Source organism: Colias philodice, chromosome 1 (genome assembly GCF_061535455.1).
Source record: "Colias philodice isolate Cphi_HAF_F1 chromosome 1, ilColPhil1 Martin Lab GWU primary, whole genome shotgun sequence".
In the NCBI taxonomy this organism is placed as follows: domain Eukaryota; kingdom Metazoa; phylum Arthropoda; class Insecta; order Lepidoptera; family Pieridae; genus Colias; species Colias philodice.
Genome location: NC_143086.1, coordinates 12,975,151 through 12,990,156, shown reverse-complemented (window position 1 = coordinate 12,990,156; position 15,006 = coordinate 12,975,151). Strand labels below are relative to the sequence as shown.

Below are 15,006 nucleotides of genomic sequence, written 5' to 3'. Positions count from 1 at the left end.
ACCCGTGCGATGCCGGAGCGGGCCGCTATATTTTTATACCTATACAGCGTTCACAATTTTTCTGTAGTGTATATTTTAGTATCAGCATTGCACCCGTGCGAAGCCGGGGCGGGTCGCTAGTAGGAAATAATATTGTAATACTGTGGTAACATGGTGAGTTGTGCGGCAGCAGCTGGCTGCTTGAACATGAAAAAAAAATATTTTCAGTGATTTCCTCTCAACTGAAAATTTACCTGGTGATAGTTTATGTGCTACTATAAATGAAAATTAATGCCAGCTCGCTGTATCTCGGTGGAAAGTCCGTCAGCTGGTACCTTGAAAGATGTAACGCAACAGCATCTATCACCTACTGAATCTTATCAGATGGCTATCTTATATTTCGCTTTTATCAGCCTGAAAAATATACTTATAGATAGACTAGCTTTCCACCAGCGGCTTCGCCCGCTTTGTCAAAAACCTCATATTATATACTAAAACTAAAACCATCTTGAATCACTCTATCTTTTTTTAAAAAGACACATTAAAATCCGTTGCGTGGTTTTAAAGAGTTAAAAAATACATACTACATCCGCGTACGGTGAAACTTTGGAACGATTTGCCACCTGCGGTGTTCCCGAACAACTACGACATTGGGGCCTTCAAGAAAAGAGCTTATTTGTCTATAAAAGGCCGGCAACATTTCTAGTGTTACGAATGTTTATAGGCGGTGGCGACTGGTGACCACTTATGCGCTTACGCTACGCGGTAACCACTGTTCCATAGACCATAACATAATAATCTTAGAATATCATATTTTATAAGCTCATAATATATAAATATGTAATTTAAAGAAATATTGAACGTACTAAAGCTCATTATCTAGCCATGCAATAGTAGCATTAATAAATAATTTATGTATAATTATAATTTTTGTATATATTACTATTAGTTATATAAGGACATACATATATTGTAGTTTGTGTAGTGTATTAACAAGTATATTTATATGACTATGTAGTATCTATTTATTTATTTTTCGCGCTATCCGTATTCTTCTCATAATTCATTTAATACCAGGTTGCCTGGCAGAGATTGCTGTGTATCAATAAGGCCGCCTATTGTGCAAAATTTTTGTACCTTATTAGATTGTACTAGATTTCCTTACATTGTTTTGTACAATAAAGTATTATAATTAAATAAATAAAATATAAACTTCTACAGTAGTTAGGTAAAATTACTGCGAGCTGAGATTGAAAATGAAGCTTTGTATGATAGGTAGATGAATTTCCTTGAATAGCCACCCACCCCGTACCTGGAAAAATCAATGTTATGTACTTGCAAAGGTAGCCATGCCATTGCGCACGCAGGCCGGCGCAGCTAGGTCACCCCCTTATTTACCGATTATTTATTTCGAGGTCCATCTATACGTTGGCGTTATGCCTTTTATTGATATTATCATTTCCAACCTTATCCTGCTGTAAAATTTTCCTGAGACATGATAACTTCTCAATTTTAAGGGGATCACATTCACCCCGGTCAAATACGAAATACACCTATGTACCTAGATAATGAATTTTGTTGAGGAAACTGTTGGTACGATTACCTTTAAAAAAATAGATATTATATGTGATACTCAGGGGCATTACTAACAAAGTGCATTGTTTACTTTTCATTTTAGAAGGGGCCCAAACATAAAAAAATATATACAATATGTACCTACTAATCAGACCCTATTTTGCACAGAAAACGCATTTTGTTTCGAAAACCGCTTCATATAGATATACTATTATTTATTACTATAATATTCAAGTGTTTGTTTGTTTGTTTGAACGCGCTAATCTCAGAACTACTGGTCCGATTTGAAAAATTATTTCGGTGTGAGATAGCCCATTTATGGAGGAAGGCCATATTATAGTATCTGTGTGTGGCCATGTACCTAATCGATAAGTGTGCACAAGCGATTATTCCGTATTTATTCCAGATATCCAAAGACTTTAAACTGGTATCGAAAGAACTGTATGATAAAAGAACAATTAAAACTGTTTAATAATAAAACTATAAATATCCCAATAATTTAACATTAAACGCTCGCATACATTTAGTATGAGATATGAATATCCCATTCATATATTATTATGTAATATGAAAAAAATAGTTCTTTTTTTTTGCTGTAACTACTCCGCAAATTTTAAGGAAAGTTTAGTTAGTAGTAACTGCTTTTCATAAAAAAATTTTGTGTAAGTATGGGAGTGTTTAATGTAATTTTTTTGGATATTTCTCGTTTCATCTTTTAAAAGTTTTATTATTATTGTCATTTTACTCATTAGGTAGAGTGCTTTCCATACCGGTTTATAGTTTTTTTTTATATCTGTAACAAAGATGGAATAATCGTCTGTGCACACTTAACGATTACACACTGTATAGTGATAAGTAAAACACACAATAAAACAAATGTACAGAACATAGACATCCGCCCCGGAATGGCGCGAAGGATGCGGGTTCGAGTCCCGCCTCGTGATCGAATTTTTTCTATTCTTTATAAATTTATAGAACATAGACATTCAATATAACTAAGTACCATAGATATACCGTATACGCCCATGCCTCAATGCTCCTTACACGCGACAAGGAACAATTGAATGTACCCGGTACATGCAAAATATTTTTATTGAAGTGTAGCTTGCTTGGCCTTCTGTTACACCGTTATGTTTATGTTGTATTCCATGTGAAACCTTCTTTCTTCTTTATATTAATCGTAAGAGATCAAATGAGTAATGAGATGTTATCATTTTATCCATTAGTCAAACATGTTTTTGAATAGTGGTCTAAGATCCGAATATAGGTCGACCAAGAGGTCGACCTTCACCGGCGTGATAATAAAATGGGCCCAATTATAAAATAAATTTAGTCTATTAAAAAATTTATTAAAAATGGGATTGCTGCAAAAATCCTGGACAGGACATTTTAATTAATTTTTAAAAAATATTTTTTATTAATTAATTTCAGTACTTATCAAGATAATAAAAAAAAATTATAATAGACTTGAAATATGAAACCTACAGAATGTGCAGTCATAGGGTTTTCTAATATTTACCTGGACAAACTGCTAGGTTGGCAGGTATAAACAGGCATGTCCGTACCGTTTACGTTCACTTGATGGGATGATCGAAAAAAATATAATATATCAGCATGAGCGCTGTTTTATAACAAAATTGTTTATTGTCTCAACACTGCATAATTAAAAAAAATAAAAAACATTTCTTTAAATAATTAACTAAAAATATCCTGTCTAGGATTTTTTCAGCAAACCCATCTTTAATAGATTTTTTAATCGACTACATTTATTATAAAATTGGTCTCTTTCTATTATCACGCCGGTGAAGGTCGACCTATGTTCGGATCTTCTACTATAGGTGCATGACGATTGACAAAGCGATCTCGGAAGTAGGTAGTTAAGTGCTTAATGTATGCATTCACACAGATATATTATTTGTTTTAAAATTACTCAACAATGATACCCGTAAGAAGCGAATGTTTTAAAATAAGTGAGCTTCATGTTAAACATTATTTCTCCTTGCACATTCATTGTGTATATTTCGTGGGAGCCGACAGCCGACAGCCGGCACTGCACTATGAATACCTATATTTTATACTTCTCTTTAATCACATTAATTTGGTCATCTGCCGCAAGAAGAGAGTATTTGAGAGAGGAGGAAGATGATGATAGTAGCAACGTCCAAGTGAGATCAAAGTATAATTTGACTCACGCACCGACGACCACAGGTCGTTCACTGAAAGGTGAAATGGTTGTGGAAAAATTTGTGGACACACTAATGGCTAGCGAAAGATATCTTAAAATGGTCGAATCTGTAGAAAAAAAGATTAACCATTTAGATGCAAACTTCCATGATAGGACAAACACAATATTGAAATATTTGGCAGAGGTTTTGAGAATCGCCAAAACTGCCGCGGTGCCACAAGACGTGATGGAGAAGACTCTAAGAAGTCTGAAACATGATTTGGACAAATTGCAACAAGCTGTTTCCGAAAAAGTAAAAGCCTTACCGAAAATGAGAGGTAGGTACCTACATCATTTATTTCATTTATAGAGGACGTGTGTAGTTAAGTAAGGTTTTTAAATAGTCTGCCTACTTACTATTGTTTAAGTAAAGATCATATTATGACACAAGCCAGTCGTCCCGGCTCCGCCTGGGATAAAAACATCATAAAATATACCTTAAATAAAAAAAAATCAATATTTTTAATTAAAAAAAATGCTTGTTGTGCCTCACGGCTCACCCGAAATACCTCTATATAGCGTGTCGCGGATTTTTTGTAGATATTTATTTATAAGATCTACAATTAACTAAAATATTTTATGCTTCTATATGTTTTTACACTTAAGGCAGCGTACGCAAATTATGTAACTTTTCTGGTTGATTTTTTACACCTTGTGTCCGAAAAACCCAAATATCTTACGGAACCCCATAGGCGCGGGTCAAAACTCAAAAACAAGCGGCGCGGGCACGCCTCTTCAACCTGTTTTGCACCACGTCCTTCTTCTACATTTTGTATGAAAGAACAGACAAAAAAAAGTTATTGTGGGTTATCCATAAGATATAGACATATACCATCACGGACTTTTCTGTAGACCTTTTCAATACTTAGTACATTATTTTTATAAAACTCGTAGGGTTCAGCCTGCGTTTGCAATGTAAGCGGAAAAAATGTAATTATTTAGGACATCACATTAGAAACCTCAAAAATAACAATACTTCTACTACTTATTTAATGGATGTTACTATACATATAAACCTTCCTCTTGAATCACTCTATCTATTTAAATAAACCGCATCAAAATCCGTTGCGTAGTTTCAAAGATTTAAGCATACAAAGGGACATAGGGAAATCTTTCCTCTTATATTATGTAAGTAGATAAACGATTTTTGCAAGTAGGAGAGCATCACCATTTAGAATCGATCGGAGAAACAAATCCCCTATTTCTGCTCACCCTGGCCAGAGAAGAGAGGATATCAGTATCACAAGAGAAACTTTGTAGGTATACCTAATTATATATTTATACCTAAAGCCTACCTCCTTTTTATAGGTATACATTATACATTTTTATAGCTTTAAATAATAGGTATCAATATAATTGCATGTAAAATATGGGCATTTTACTAACTTTGAAACCCCGACTAGGTACATCATATTTCTGGCCGGTTATTTAGATCTCTTTGTGTCCTGTTTAATTATATACATAGGTATATTTATGCATGCAGTTGGAAAAATATGATGCGTCACAGACGCGACGTCGTTAGTGCGCAGGCATGGTGTGCACCCCTTTGCACCCCTTTTACATCGATAACAACCCCTATCTAGATTGCTAATTGAATTTGAAACGTAAGTACACTATATCGCCGTTGATAAATTTACAGGTTTAACAATGTATTAAATATGTAGGTACACCGATTTTATAACTGATAACAACCTATACGGATAATGGACCCTCGGATATACCCATTACACAGAATATTACATAATAGTAGCTAAACGCTACCCATTATTTAGATTTCTATGGATATACCCCAAAGTCTTTAACACTAGGTCTGTAGGTAGACTTGGATTTTTAAATAGTTTTCAATTGTCATCATGAGCACACGTGTATGTATTCTTTGTTACTATATTTACGATATATTATACAATATACCTACCTATTATCTATATTTACAGGATGGAAATTTTCTATGGGCCCTGGGAAATACTTGAAATATTCTAATAGCAAATTTTACTGAAAGGACATCAAAAATTCCTTTATTTAAAAAAAATAATAATTAAAAATTAGTAAAAAAACATAAAAAATATTATTAATAATATAACTACTTAGTTATATATTTTAATTATTAAATCAATATTATATATTATTATTATGTATTAAGCATTTAAAGAATTTTGAGAAATCACTTAATACTTTATTCATGCCCGGGAATGGAACTAAATAACAATAACAATAAGCAATAAACAATAACTTTATTTCCAAAATATAAGATAGGTACATAGAAATTGCAAACCCTTGCTCCCGCACTATAACTAGGATTCCCTGTGTGGTGGGAACAAGTTTCTTCCAGTAGTAAATTTTACTCCTTAGGCTAAAAATTAAACTAAGGCTAATAAATAAAAATTTAGAACATTCCAATCCAAATTGGAATGTTGAAAGAGTGTTCTGATGAGTTGTTTAAACTGATACCTGCCGCAGAATTCCACCATCGTTCTGCCCGACACAAAGCAAAGTTTCATGCTCACCACAGATCCACTACCAAATTATGGAATAGCCTTCCCGCGGCGACATTTCCTAATAGCTACAACTTGAGTGTCTTCAAGAAGAGAGTATGTACCTCCATCTTACAAAATCGACAACGCATCTGCAGAAGCCCCTAGATAAATACGGGCGGTGGACTCGCTTACGAAATACGATACGCTCCTTTATTTTTCATAACGACTAAAAGTAACATCCATAGATATTTTATTAAAGAAACTTAAAAGATACGAACTTTAGATAAGACAAAAGTTTCTTTGATAATAAATATAATAATCATTGATAATAAATAATCTCCAGTATTTTAATTTTAATCAAATGTTACCTATAATAATATTAAACAACAGCTTTAAGTGAAGTCCGATTTAGGAGTGTTGGCAGACTGGACAAGAAATTAGAAACAGCTCGGTTCGGGTGTTCCAAAGTCAAACCTTGTTGAAATGTGGCCAATATTTTTTTTTTCTATAAATATTTTCACCGTTTTTTAAACGTTCTATCAACAGTTTCTGAAAATTAATTAACTTTGCAGTAAAATGGGTAAAATTAAGAGTTGTGACCATGGAATTGGATATAATGTCTATTTTTACATGGTTGTGACCTTGGTTGTGACTGGTTTAATGCTCTAAGGTTGTGACCCATCAACGAGAAAATTAATAAATAAAAGTTTACATTCAAATGCAAACAAATACTTTAATGTTGCCAACACTCGGAAATCAGATTTTACTTTATAGTTTATACCTAGTTGTTTAATTTTATGTTATTGCTATTTTGTTTGCTGGGACACCGATTCAATTATATCAAAGTAAGTATTTCTTGGAATTATTAAAACGTGAGTATTTGCTTAATAATAATATAATATTATGTACAGTGAAATTTTATTACCTTTGGACGTCAAATTCGTGAAAATTTCGATGACAGCGGACATTACAGATACGTTTTTGGCTTGGTTTTTGGTTTCAGAATTCTTCAGCTGTTAATGATTATCTGTCAAGTGTCATTTTACCGAATGTCTCTGTGATTAAAGTTTAAACATATAATTTATCAGTTTGACGGTGGTTTCCACAGGTGGTTTCGGACTTCGGTGTGGCGCCTAAGGTGTTAGCACTTAGCAGGTCTTAGATGGTCTAAGTTACCTACCTACATATCACTTCTGTCCCAGGACGCACACGTTTTATTCATTCATCACTTTAAGATTAGGATAGTAATTGCTAAATTTTTGTAGTGAAATATGGATGAAGTCTTAAGTGATGTTTTTCGTCAATTATCTCCTACAAATTTTCGTATAGGATCAATGCATTGGGTTCATGTAACCCATATAATTGACCCGCATAACTTTTACGTACGATTGATGCGTCTAAGTGAATTTTTGACTGAGAAGATATGCACTAATCTAGCCGGAGAACTAAAGAAGCCTGATAAAATAAGCCCGGGAGATTTAGTTGTATACAAGGATACTAAGAGGCAAAGTGAACATTATTTAAGGGGTACAATAATTGCTATAGTCGAACAAGAAGGTACTTGTTTATACAGCATATTTGCAGTAGACTATGGTTTCACGGACAGTAACATTACATCCGAAAATATATGGATAAGTAGTAACCCTTGCTTGCAAGTCCCACCATTATCGATTTGCTGTAAGTTGGAACTCTGTGAACCATGCAAAAGCACTACATGGAAAACCGAAACTATTGAAGCAATGAAATCACTTGTAGGTAACGAAAAAGCAAAGATTATAATAAAAGGAAAAAATAACAATAAGCTGACCGTAGAACTGATTAATTCATGCCCTGATGATATATCAACAATGCTCGCAATAACTGGCTATTCCACATTTGGATATGTGGGACCAGCTATAAGTAGACTAACAAATCCTACACCAAAGAAGATATATTATTCTCAAAGGAGTCTGAAGGTCGATGATAAACTTCATGTAAGAGTTCAATCTGGGAAAACTTTACAAGAATTTTTTGTTGCTGAAAAGAGTGATTATGCAAAATATTTAAAACATAAACAAGAAATCTCAAGAATTGCTAAGCAAGCAAAAGCTTTAACAAGTGAAGAGTTAAAAGAAAATATGCCGGTGCTAGCAGCACCGGACTATGTGAATTATGAGAGAGGATTCATCAAGAAAGTGACCGATCCGGAAAAAAAGGCATTAGTTGACTTTGTTGATTTAGGAAAATCAATGAATTTGTCAATTATGAATTTGAAGCGAATCTCATCAGAGAGTCTTCTATATCCCCCGATAGCCATACATTGTTGTGCCATTGAAAGTCAAATTTGGGATTCTGAATGTTATAAACTTTTACGGCTTGGAAATGAATTTTATGTAACATTTAAAAAACTTGGCAATGATTCAGAGCCTCATGTTGTTGTTATATCACAATATTAATTTAACTTTCATTACTTAACTTATCTTAAACTTTAAACAGCTTTTTTTTAATAATAATTAATGTCATATGATAATAAATAAAAAACTTACCCAAAGTGTTTTTTTTTTTATATTTACCTGTTTATAACACTAGTTAACCTGTTCCTTGGAGTTGCTTTATTCAATTATTAATTATTATTATTTGTTTCTTGCTTCTATCTTTTTTATACCTTTACTGGAAGCAATATGAATGAGATATATACAGAAGCACCTTTAACAAGTTTTAATATGCTCAGAAATGATATGGTTACTATTTTATTATCTATACTTATAATAAATCTGTAGAGAGGCCAATTCTGTACATGAAATATATTTAAAAAAAAAACTATGAAGGGGTGATAAGGGATTGCTACTGATGCCAAAAATGCAATCAGTAAAATTTTTGTCTGTCTGTCTGTCTGTATATTCGTTATAGAAACAAAAACTACACGACGGATTTTAACCAAATTTGGCACAATTATTCTTCATACTCCTGGGCAGGTTATAGTAAAAGAAACATGTAAATCGGTGTAGAAACACCAAAGTTATACATGAAATACGCTGTAAGTCATCGCGCGTGAATACAGAATCATGCCATAAGGATTATTTTTGTGTATCAGTTGCCGCGTTCGACGCGCTTCGCGGCGGGAGCTATAAAAAGGCTGCGGGTCCGCACCCGTTTCGCGTTGTCACGGCATCACGTGTGAACGGCTGAACCGATTTCGATAATTCTTTTCTATTATATTCATTGAAGTACGAGGATGGTTCTTATTTAGAGAAAACGTAAATATGTACCACGGGCGAAGCCGGGGCGGACCGCTAGTAAGTAATATATCTTCTGTCATTATTCTTGACGATATATAGATAAGCATTGGATAAGTACCTATTTCAAGACAAAAATGCTATCTAGTTCCAAACTTAGCTCTGCCACTGCAAATTTCAAAACAATAAACTTGATTAGAACTAGAATTTTTATTTGCATACATCTTATTAACATAAGCAGGTAAATAGTAATCAGGTGTAGTAATTATTGAGTCAAGAATCTGTACTTATCTTAATCCGTGTTTACATATACACGCTCTCTAGGTACACGATCTACTTTATTCAGTTTATTGGGCGAACCATAAATTAAATTAATATTAGAAATTAAAAAATAAGTAAGATACATTACAGCAATCTATCGATCTAATGCAGTTAAATTATAATCTCTTCTTGTATGTTGATTAATTTAAAATGTATGTGGAATAATAATAAGAATATTTTCAATATTCACACGGTTGAAGAGTCACAAGGAAGGTATTCTTATTGTAAGAGTGTTTTTGTTTGGTCATATTATAATTTGTAAACTATCTGATGATCGGGACATTATTGAGATGCGGCAGTCGTTAAACATCATACTTGTCGTTTGCATCTCGAAATGGTCCGTTATTTTGTTATTCTAATATTTCTAACTGGTATAATTTGTGACGGTAGTAGAGAAAAGCAAGGGAAACGGAAAAATGATCTTGGTGACAAATCATTATGGAAAAAAGAATACGAGAGTGAATTAACAGACGCTATGTTGTCTTCGAAACGCCATAAGAATGCCACGCGAATCGCTCAATCGCCAACGACAACTGACAACGAAATGGTAATAGAGAAGCTCGTCGAATCGATCACGTCCAGTGAACAGTACCTCAAGAAGGTGGAAAGCATAGATTTCAGATTAAACAGATTAGACATAGAAATACACGAGAAAACCAATAGCATTCTTAAATATTTAACGGAGATCATTAAAGCCATTCAAAATATAGGAAATTCGGAGAGTATAGAACCAGCTTTAGAAAAACTTAATAAGGATATTAGCGAAATAAAGCTTTACTTTGAAAAAAATCCACGAGCAACGGGAAAGGGTAATGATTAATTTAAATTTCTAAAAAAAATATGTGGACGTCTGGAAATATTGTTTCGTATTGGCCTTGTTGAAAAATAATTTTGGTAGAGTATTGATCAACTCGTATTAACGAACGTAATAAGATTTCAATGTAAAATAAGGGAGGCAGCCGGCTGGCTAAAGGGGAGGCATAATATAGTCACGTGCGCCACCCCCCTGTTAAAATCTTAAAATCAATGACTTCCAGGTATTGATATCCATGCGTGTAACCAGCATCCTGACTATAACGATACTAGATAGTGTACATCTATTATATCTTAATATCTAGTACCTACAATAAATATTTGTGTACAAATATAGTACGTTGTAGTTTATATTAGTCTACAAAAAACAATAGGAAAATTATAAAACAGCCAATTATGTCTCCATCTGTTTACCGGCAAGGGTATTAATTTACGACACATTAACAAAATATACGACACTACTACATATAGATACTACTACTTCTTAGTTCTTACTTCACCGGTAGGAAAAAGGTCCATTCTTACAAAAATTTTATTAATAACTAGCTGTGCCCCGCGGTTTTACCCGCGTTGTTCTGCTCCTATTGTTCCTAGCGTGATGATATTATATAGCCTATAATAGTCTTTCTCGATAAATGGGCTATCTAATTCAATTTAATTTAAATCTAATCTAATTTAATTGAATTTTTCAAACAAACAAACAAACTCTTCAGCTTTATAATATTAATTAAGTATAGATTTACCGTCTTTAAAATTATGTTAGAAGAACTATATAACAGGAGTCAATTTAATATTTTTTCCAGTGGAAGGAGCAGAGTATCAAGTGGACGCGTCGCTAGACAGCCGGCTCGCGTATTTAGAGAGCCATATGAAAAATATAATGACGAGCATCGAATCCATTGCATCTGTGATTTCAGAAGTAAAATCGCGCCAAAGCGCTCGAATAGTCTCAAAGTAAGAACTACACAAAATGTATATAGTATCTTTAACAAATTTAGCTTTAATATTTTATTGTGATTATTTTTATTTATTTTTTGCAAACAAAAAAGGCATTTTTAATATTTTTTTTTAAGTTTATAAAACTCGTAAATATATTCGGAATCGAACCTAAGAACGTTTCACGGTTAGCGGACAACACTAATAATTCTATAATTATTATTAGGTATATTAATAATCATTATAACATAATATTTTTTATGTGCCTAGACCTGATGTCGGAGGATCCTTGGAAGCCATAGGCCTAATTTCAGAGTTTAGACGAGCTCTGCAGGAACAAAAAACGAAAAAGTGTGACTGCAAGTTAGTATAAAGCCTATTTTTTTCTGAGGAAATATTTTGTAAAGTATATTTTAATATACATTAAATAAATAAATATATGGGCGGATGGCCATAATCATCAGAATCACTCATATCTTCAGTAAATTATAATGTTGGTGGAAACAAATGAATCACCAATGTCACAAACAAAGGTTATTCAATCGCACAAATCTATGCGCTAGTAATTAGGGAATCGCTTAATGAATCGCTCTTAATTAGTTTTGAAACAACAATACACAAGATTACTCGGAACAATAGCGATTCGTCGAAAACGTGGTGCTCTAGCCGTTCTTCGTTTGTAACCAAGCAACGTCTGCCGCCGACCATCGACGCGACCTGTGGACGCGACGCTCCGCTAGATCGACAGTTGTCAAATCTCGTTCCGATGTAATTCTCATCAGCCAGTAATACTTCTACCAGCCAGTAATTCACCTACAAATATAATATAAATGAAAGAAAATCCAACAACTGAATTTTAAAAATTTGTGATAAAAAAATGAAAATGAATAACAAATATTATTAGTACTGCAATACATAACAATAATTATTTCTACATGTTCCTTAGGTTTGGAAGAGTAGACCGCGTTGAAAGGTATCCAACGGATTGCCAAGAAATTCAATTGCAAGGCTTTAATGTATCTGGTATTTACAAGATTCGACCAGATGATATGGAGCCCTTTTATGTACTGTGCGATCTTAATACGGTTGGCGGAGGTTGGACTGTAAGCATTTTAGTATTTAGTATTATAATAGGTATTTGATAAACAAACATACCAGCCAACTATTTTAACTATTTACTACTGTAACTTAACTATTTTATCTGTAGGTGTTTAAAATTTAAATTATCATCATTTTAAGGTCATACAGAATCGCTTTGACGGTTCCCAAGATTTCTACAAGAGCTGGTCTGACTACAAGCATGGGTTTGGCAATTTAGCTGGGGAATTCTGGCTCGGGCTGGAAAAACTGAATTATCTCACGAACCAGAAGCTTTACGAATTGAGGATAGAGATGGAAGCGCAGACGGGGCAGGAGGTGTCGGCGTCGTACTCCGTGTTCACTGTCGGGCCGGAGTATGAGGGGTACAGAATAAGCACGTTAGGCTCTTATAGGGGAAATGCTGGTAACTATGACCATATAATAATTAATTAATAATTTAATAATAGGTTTGAAGTTTGAAGATCAAATATAAGAGTTGACTACAAGTAGTTTTGGTTAGCCAGCCTAGTTTTGGTTTTATGGAAGGGATTTTTATTTATGGTGATGATGATCAATGTTTCATTCATTCATTTATCTAAAAAGTATTTGACTAACCGTGACTGACTTCTACTTTTTATTAGGTGGTACAGATTAAAAAAAAATGTTCGTTTTAAGGTGATTCATTATCATACCACGCGGGTCAGAAGTTCTCGACGTTTGATGTAGACAACGATGAGTGGAAAGATGGCGCGTGTGCCGTCGAACATGGTGGCTCCTGGTGGTACAAGGAGTGTGACAAAAGGTACCTAAACTAATCGAAAATCATCAATTAACTAATTTACTGTAAAACACGCTAAAATTAGTGAATTTGAGAACTACACATTATACAAAAAATAAGCATTCTATAAGTTATACAACAAGGAATACTAAAATGTACCTACACAGCGTATTGTATATTTCTTACATTATATTCTTTGAAGATTTCGTACAACTCTTCTATGTTTCCAGTAATTTGAACGGCAAGTACACGACACCAGAGGAACACCACGGGCAGTCGATCTACTGGATCTCGTTCATGGGACCCAGCTCGCCACTTGCCAAGACGAGGATGATGATACGGCCCTTGCCAGCCAGTCGACCTGCTGATACCGAACAATCTAGGGTACTGTATAGTTATTACCTTGTTTAAGAACTATATTTTGATCTTCCCTATTTCCTGGGTTCGATTCCCGGTGGAGACGTCACAGTCCTATACTCCATAACGGAATACGAGTCATCACTACGTTACGCCAGAGTTGAGCTTGAAATAACATACAAACTTTGAGTAGATAGGTGCTATCTAAGTCAGGAAGTTTATGATATAAACAGAAATAGCGGTTTATTTATTGCATGTCAAGCTAGTTAGTAGAAGATATAGTTAACCTAAGTCCTCTTGTACTTACCAATGTATGTTTCTAGAAAATTCTAGACGCCCCAAAACCCCGGCCCAGTGAGAAGCAGAAGCCCCACAAGGACGTGAGAGGGCCCTACGACATGGCCCGTCGCCCGCCCTACCGCTATGACGATACTGTGCACGCAGAAGGATTCTTCCCGACTTATGCTTAGATATTTAATATTAACTCATATAAAAACCCTTATTGTAGCCATGCTTGTTATTGATATGGATAAGTAAGAATTTACAAGATAAATAGCTGTTTATTCTAGGAAATACTTGCGATATTTATAATTTAGATTTTCACAAAAAAATTATCTAAAGTGATGATAAGATTCTATATTATGTTACCCTCCAAGCTTTGAAAATAAACTATAGTATTTAAACAACGTATTATAAACATAATTCATACGCTGAATAATGGGTTTTTGTATATTGACGTCTTCAATGCATTATTTTAGCTATGTTTCTTTTATAGCTCTTATGTCTCAAGGTTTAAACATCATTATGTAAATGTTGAAATTGGTCATGAATAAAGTTTTATTTAAAATACCATAATGAATGATTTTATTTCTCGATTGTGATTATTATAGATACCACAGAAGATACCTACTTTAAGTAGTTATATTTGAAATGCATCAGGAATATAAATGTGAATAAAAACAAAAAATCAGTCTCATTCCATTTATTTCATTAATAATACAGATGATGAGAAAAGATTAGCTTCGTTTAAATTGAGCAACAGTGGACAGCAGTCCTTTCAATGTACGAACACAATACAACGATACCGAAATCATAAAATAAGTTACTTGGCTTTCGAAATGGGACTCACATCCAATATATTAACTATAAATATTGTTCAGAAATACATAAGCCACATTCAATTACTTAAATCAACACTAATTTATACATTTACTAATTAACCTAGGGCCGATAGCCGATGTATTTCTGCCCAAA

General features: G+C 33.8%; 2 protein-coding genes across 2 annotated transcripts; both read left to right on the top strand.

Moving 5' to 3' along the window:
* The first annotated feature begins 7,413 nt into the window (after window positions 1-7,413).
* LOC149491432 (uncharacterized) lies at window positions 7,414-8,725 on the top strand. Its single transcript, XM_089694550.1, has one exon. It carries the CDS (start codon window positions 7,524-7,526, stop codon window positions 8,685-8,687), a length of 1,164 nt encoding a protein of 387 aa, XP_089550676.1. The 5' UTR covers window positions 7,414-7,523; the 3' UTR covers window positions 8,688-8,725.
* A 1,397-nt stretch (window positions 8,726-10,122) lies between these two features.
* LOC149491431 (angiopoietin-4-like) lies at window positions 10,123-14,597 on the top strand. Its single transcript, XM_089697795.1, has 8 exons — window positions 10,123-10,597; window positions 11,405-11,555; window positions 11,808-11,900; window positions 12,484-12,640; window positions 12,777-13,041; window positions 13,293-13,419; window positions 13,626-13,779; window positions 14,076-14,597. The coding sequence occupies exons 1-8, from the start codon at window positions 10,123-10,125 to the stop codon at window positions 14,220-14,222; spliced, it is 1,569 nt and encodes a 522-aa protein (XP_089553921.1). The 3' UTR covers window positions 14,223-14,597.
* The last annotated feature ends 409 nt before the right edge of the window (window positions 14,598-15,006 follow it).

Coding starts and splice junctions, on each gene's coding strand:
- LOC149491431 (XM_089697795.1), top strand. CDS start 10,123: ATGGTCCGTTATTTTGTTATTCTAATATTTCTAACTGGTATAATTTGT. Junction 10,598..11,404: donor TCCACGAGCAACGGGAAAGG/GTAATGATTAAT, acceptor TATTTTTTCCAG/TGGAAGGAGCAGAGTATCAA. Junction 13,042..13,292: donor CTCTTATAGGGGAAATGCTG/GTAACTATGACC, acceptor GTTCGTTTTAAG/GTGATTCATTATCATACCAC.
- LOC149491432 (XM_089694550.1), top strand. CDS start 7,524: ATGGATGAAGTCTTAAGTGATGTTTTTCGTCAATTATCTCCTACAAAT.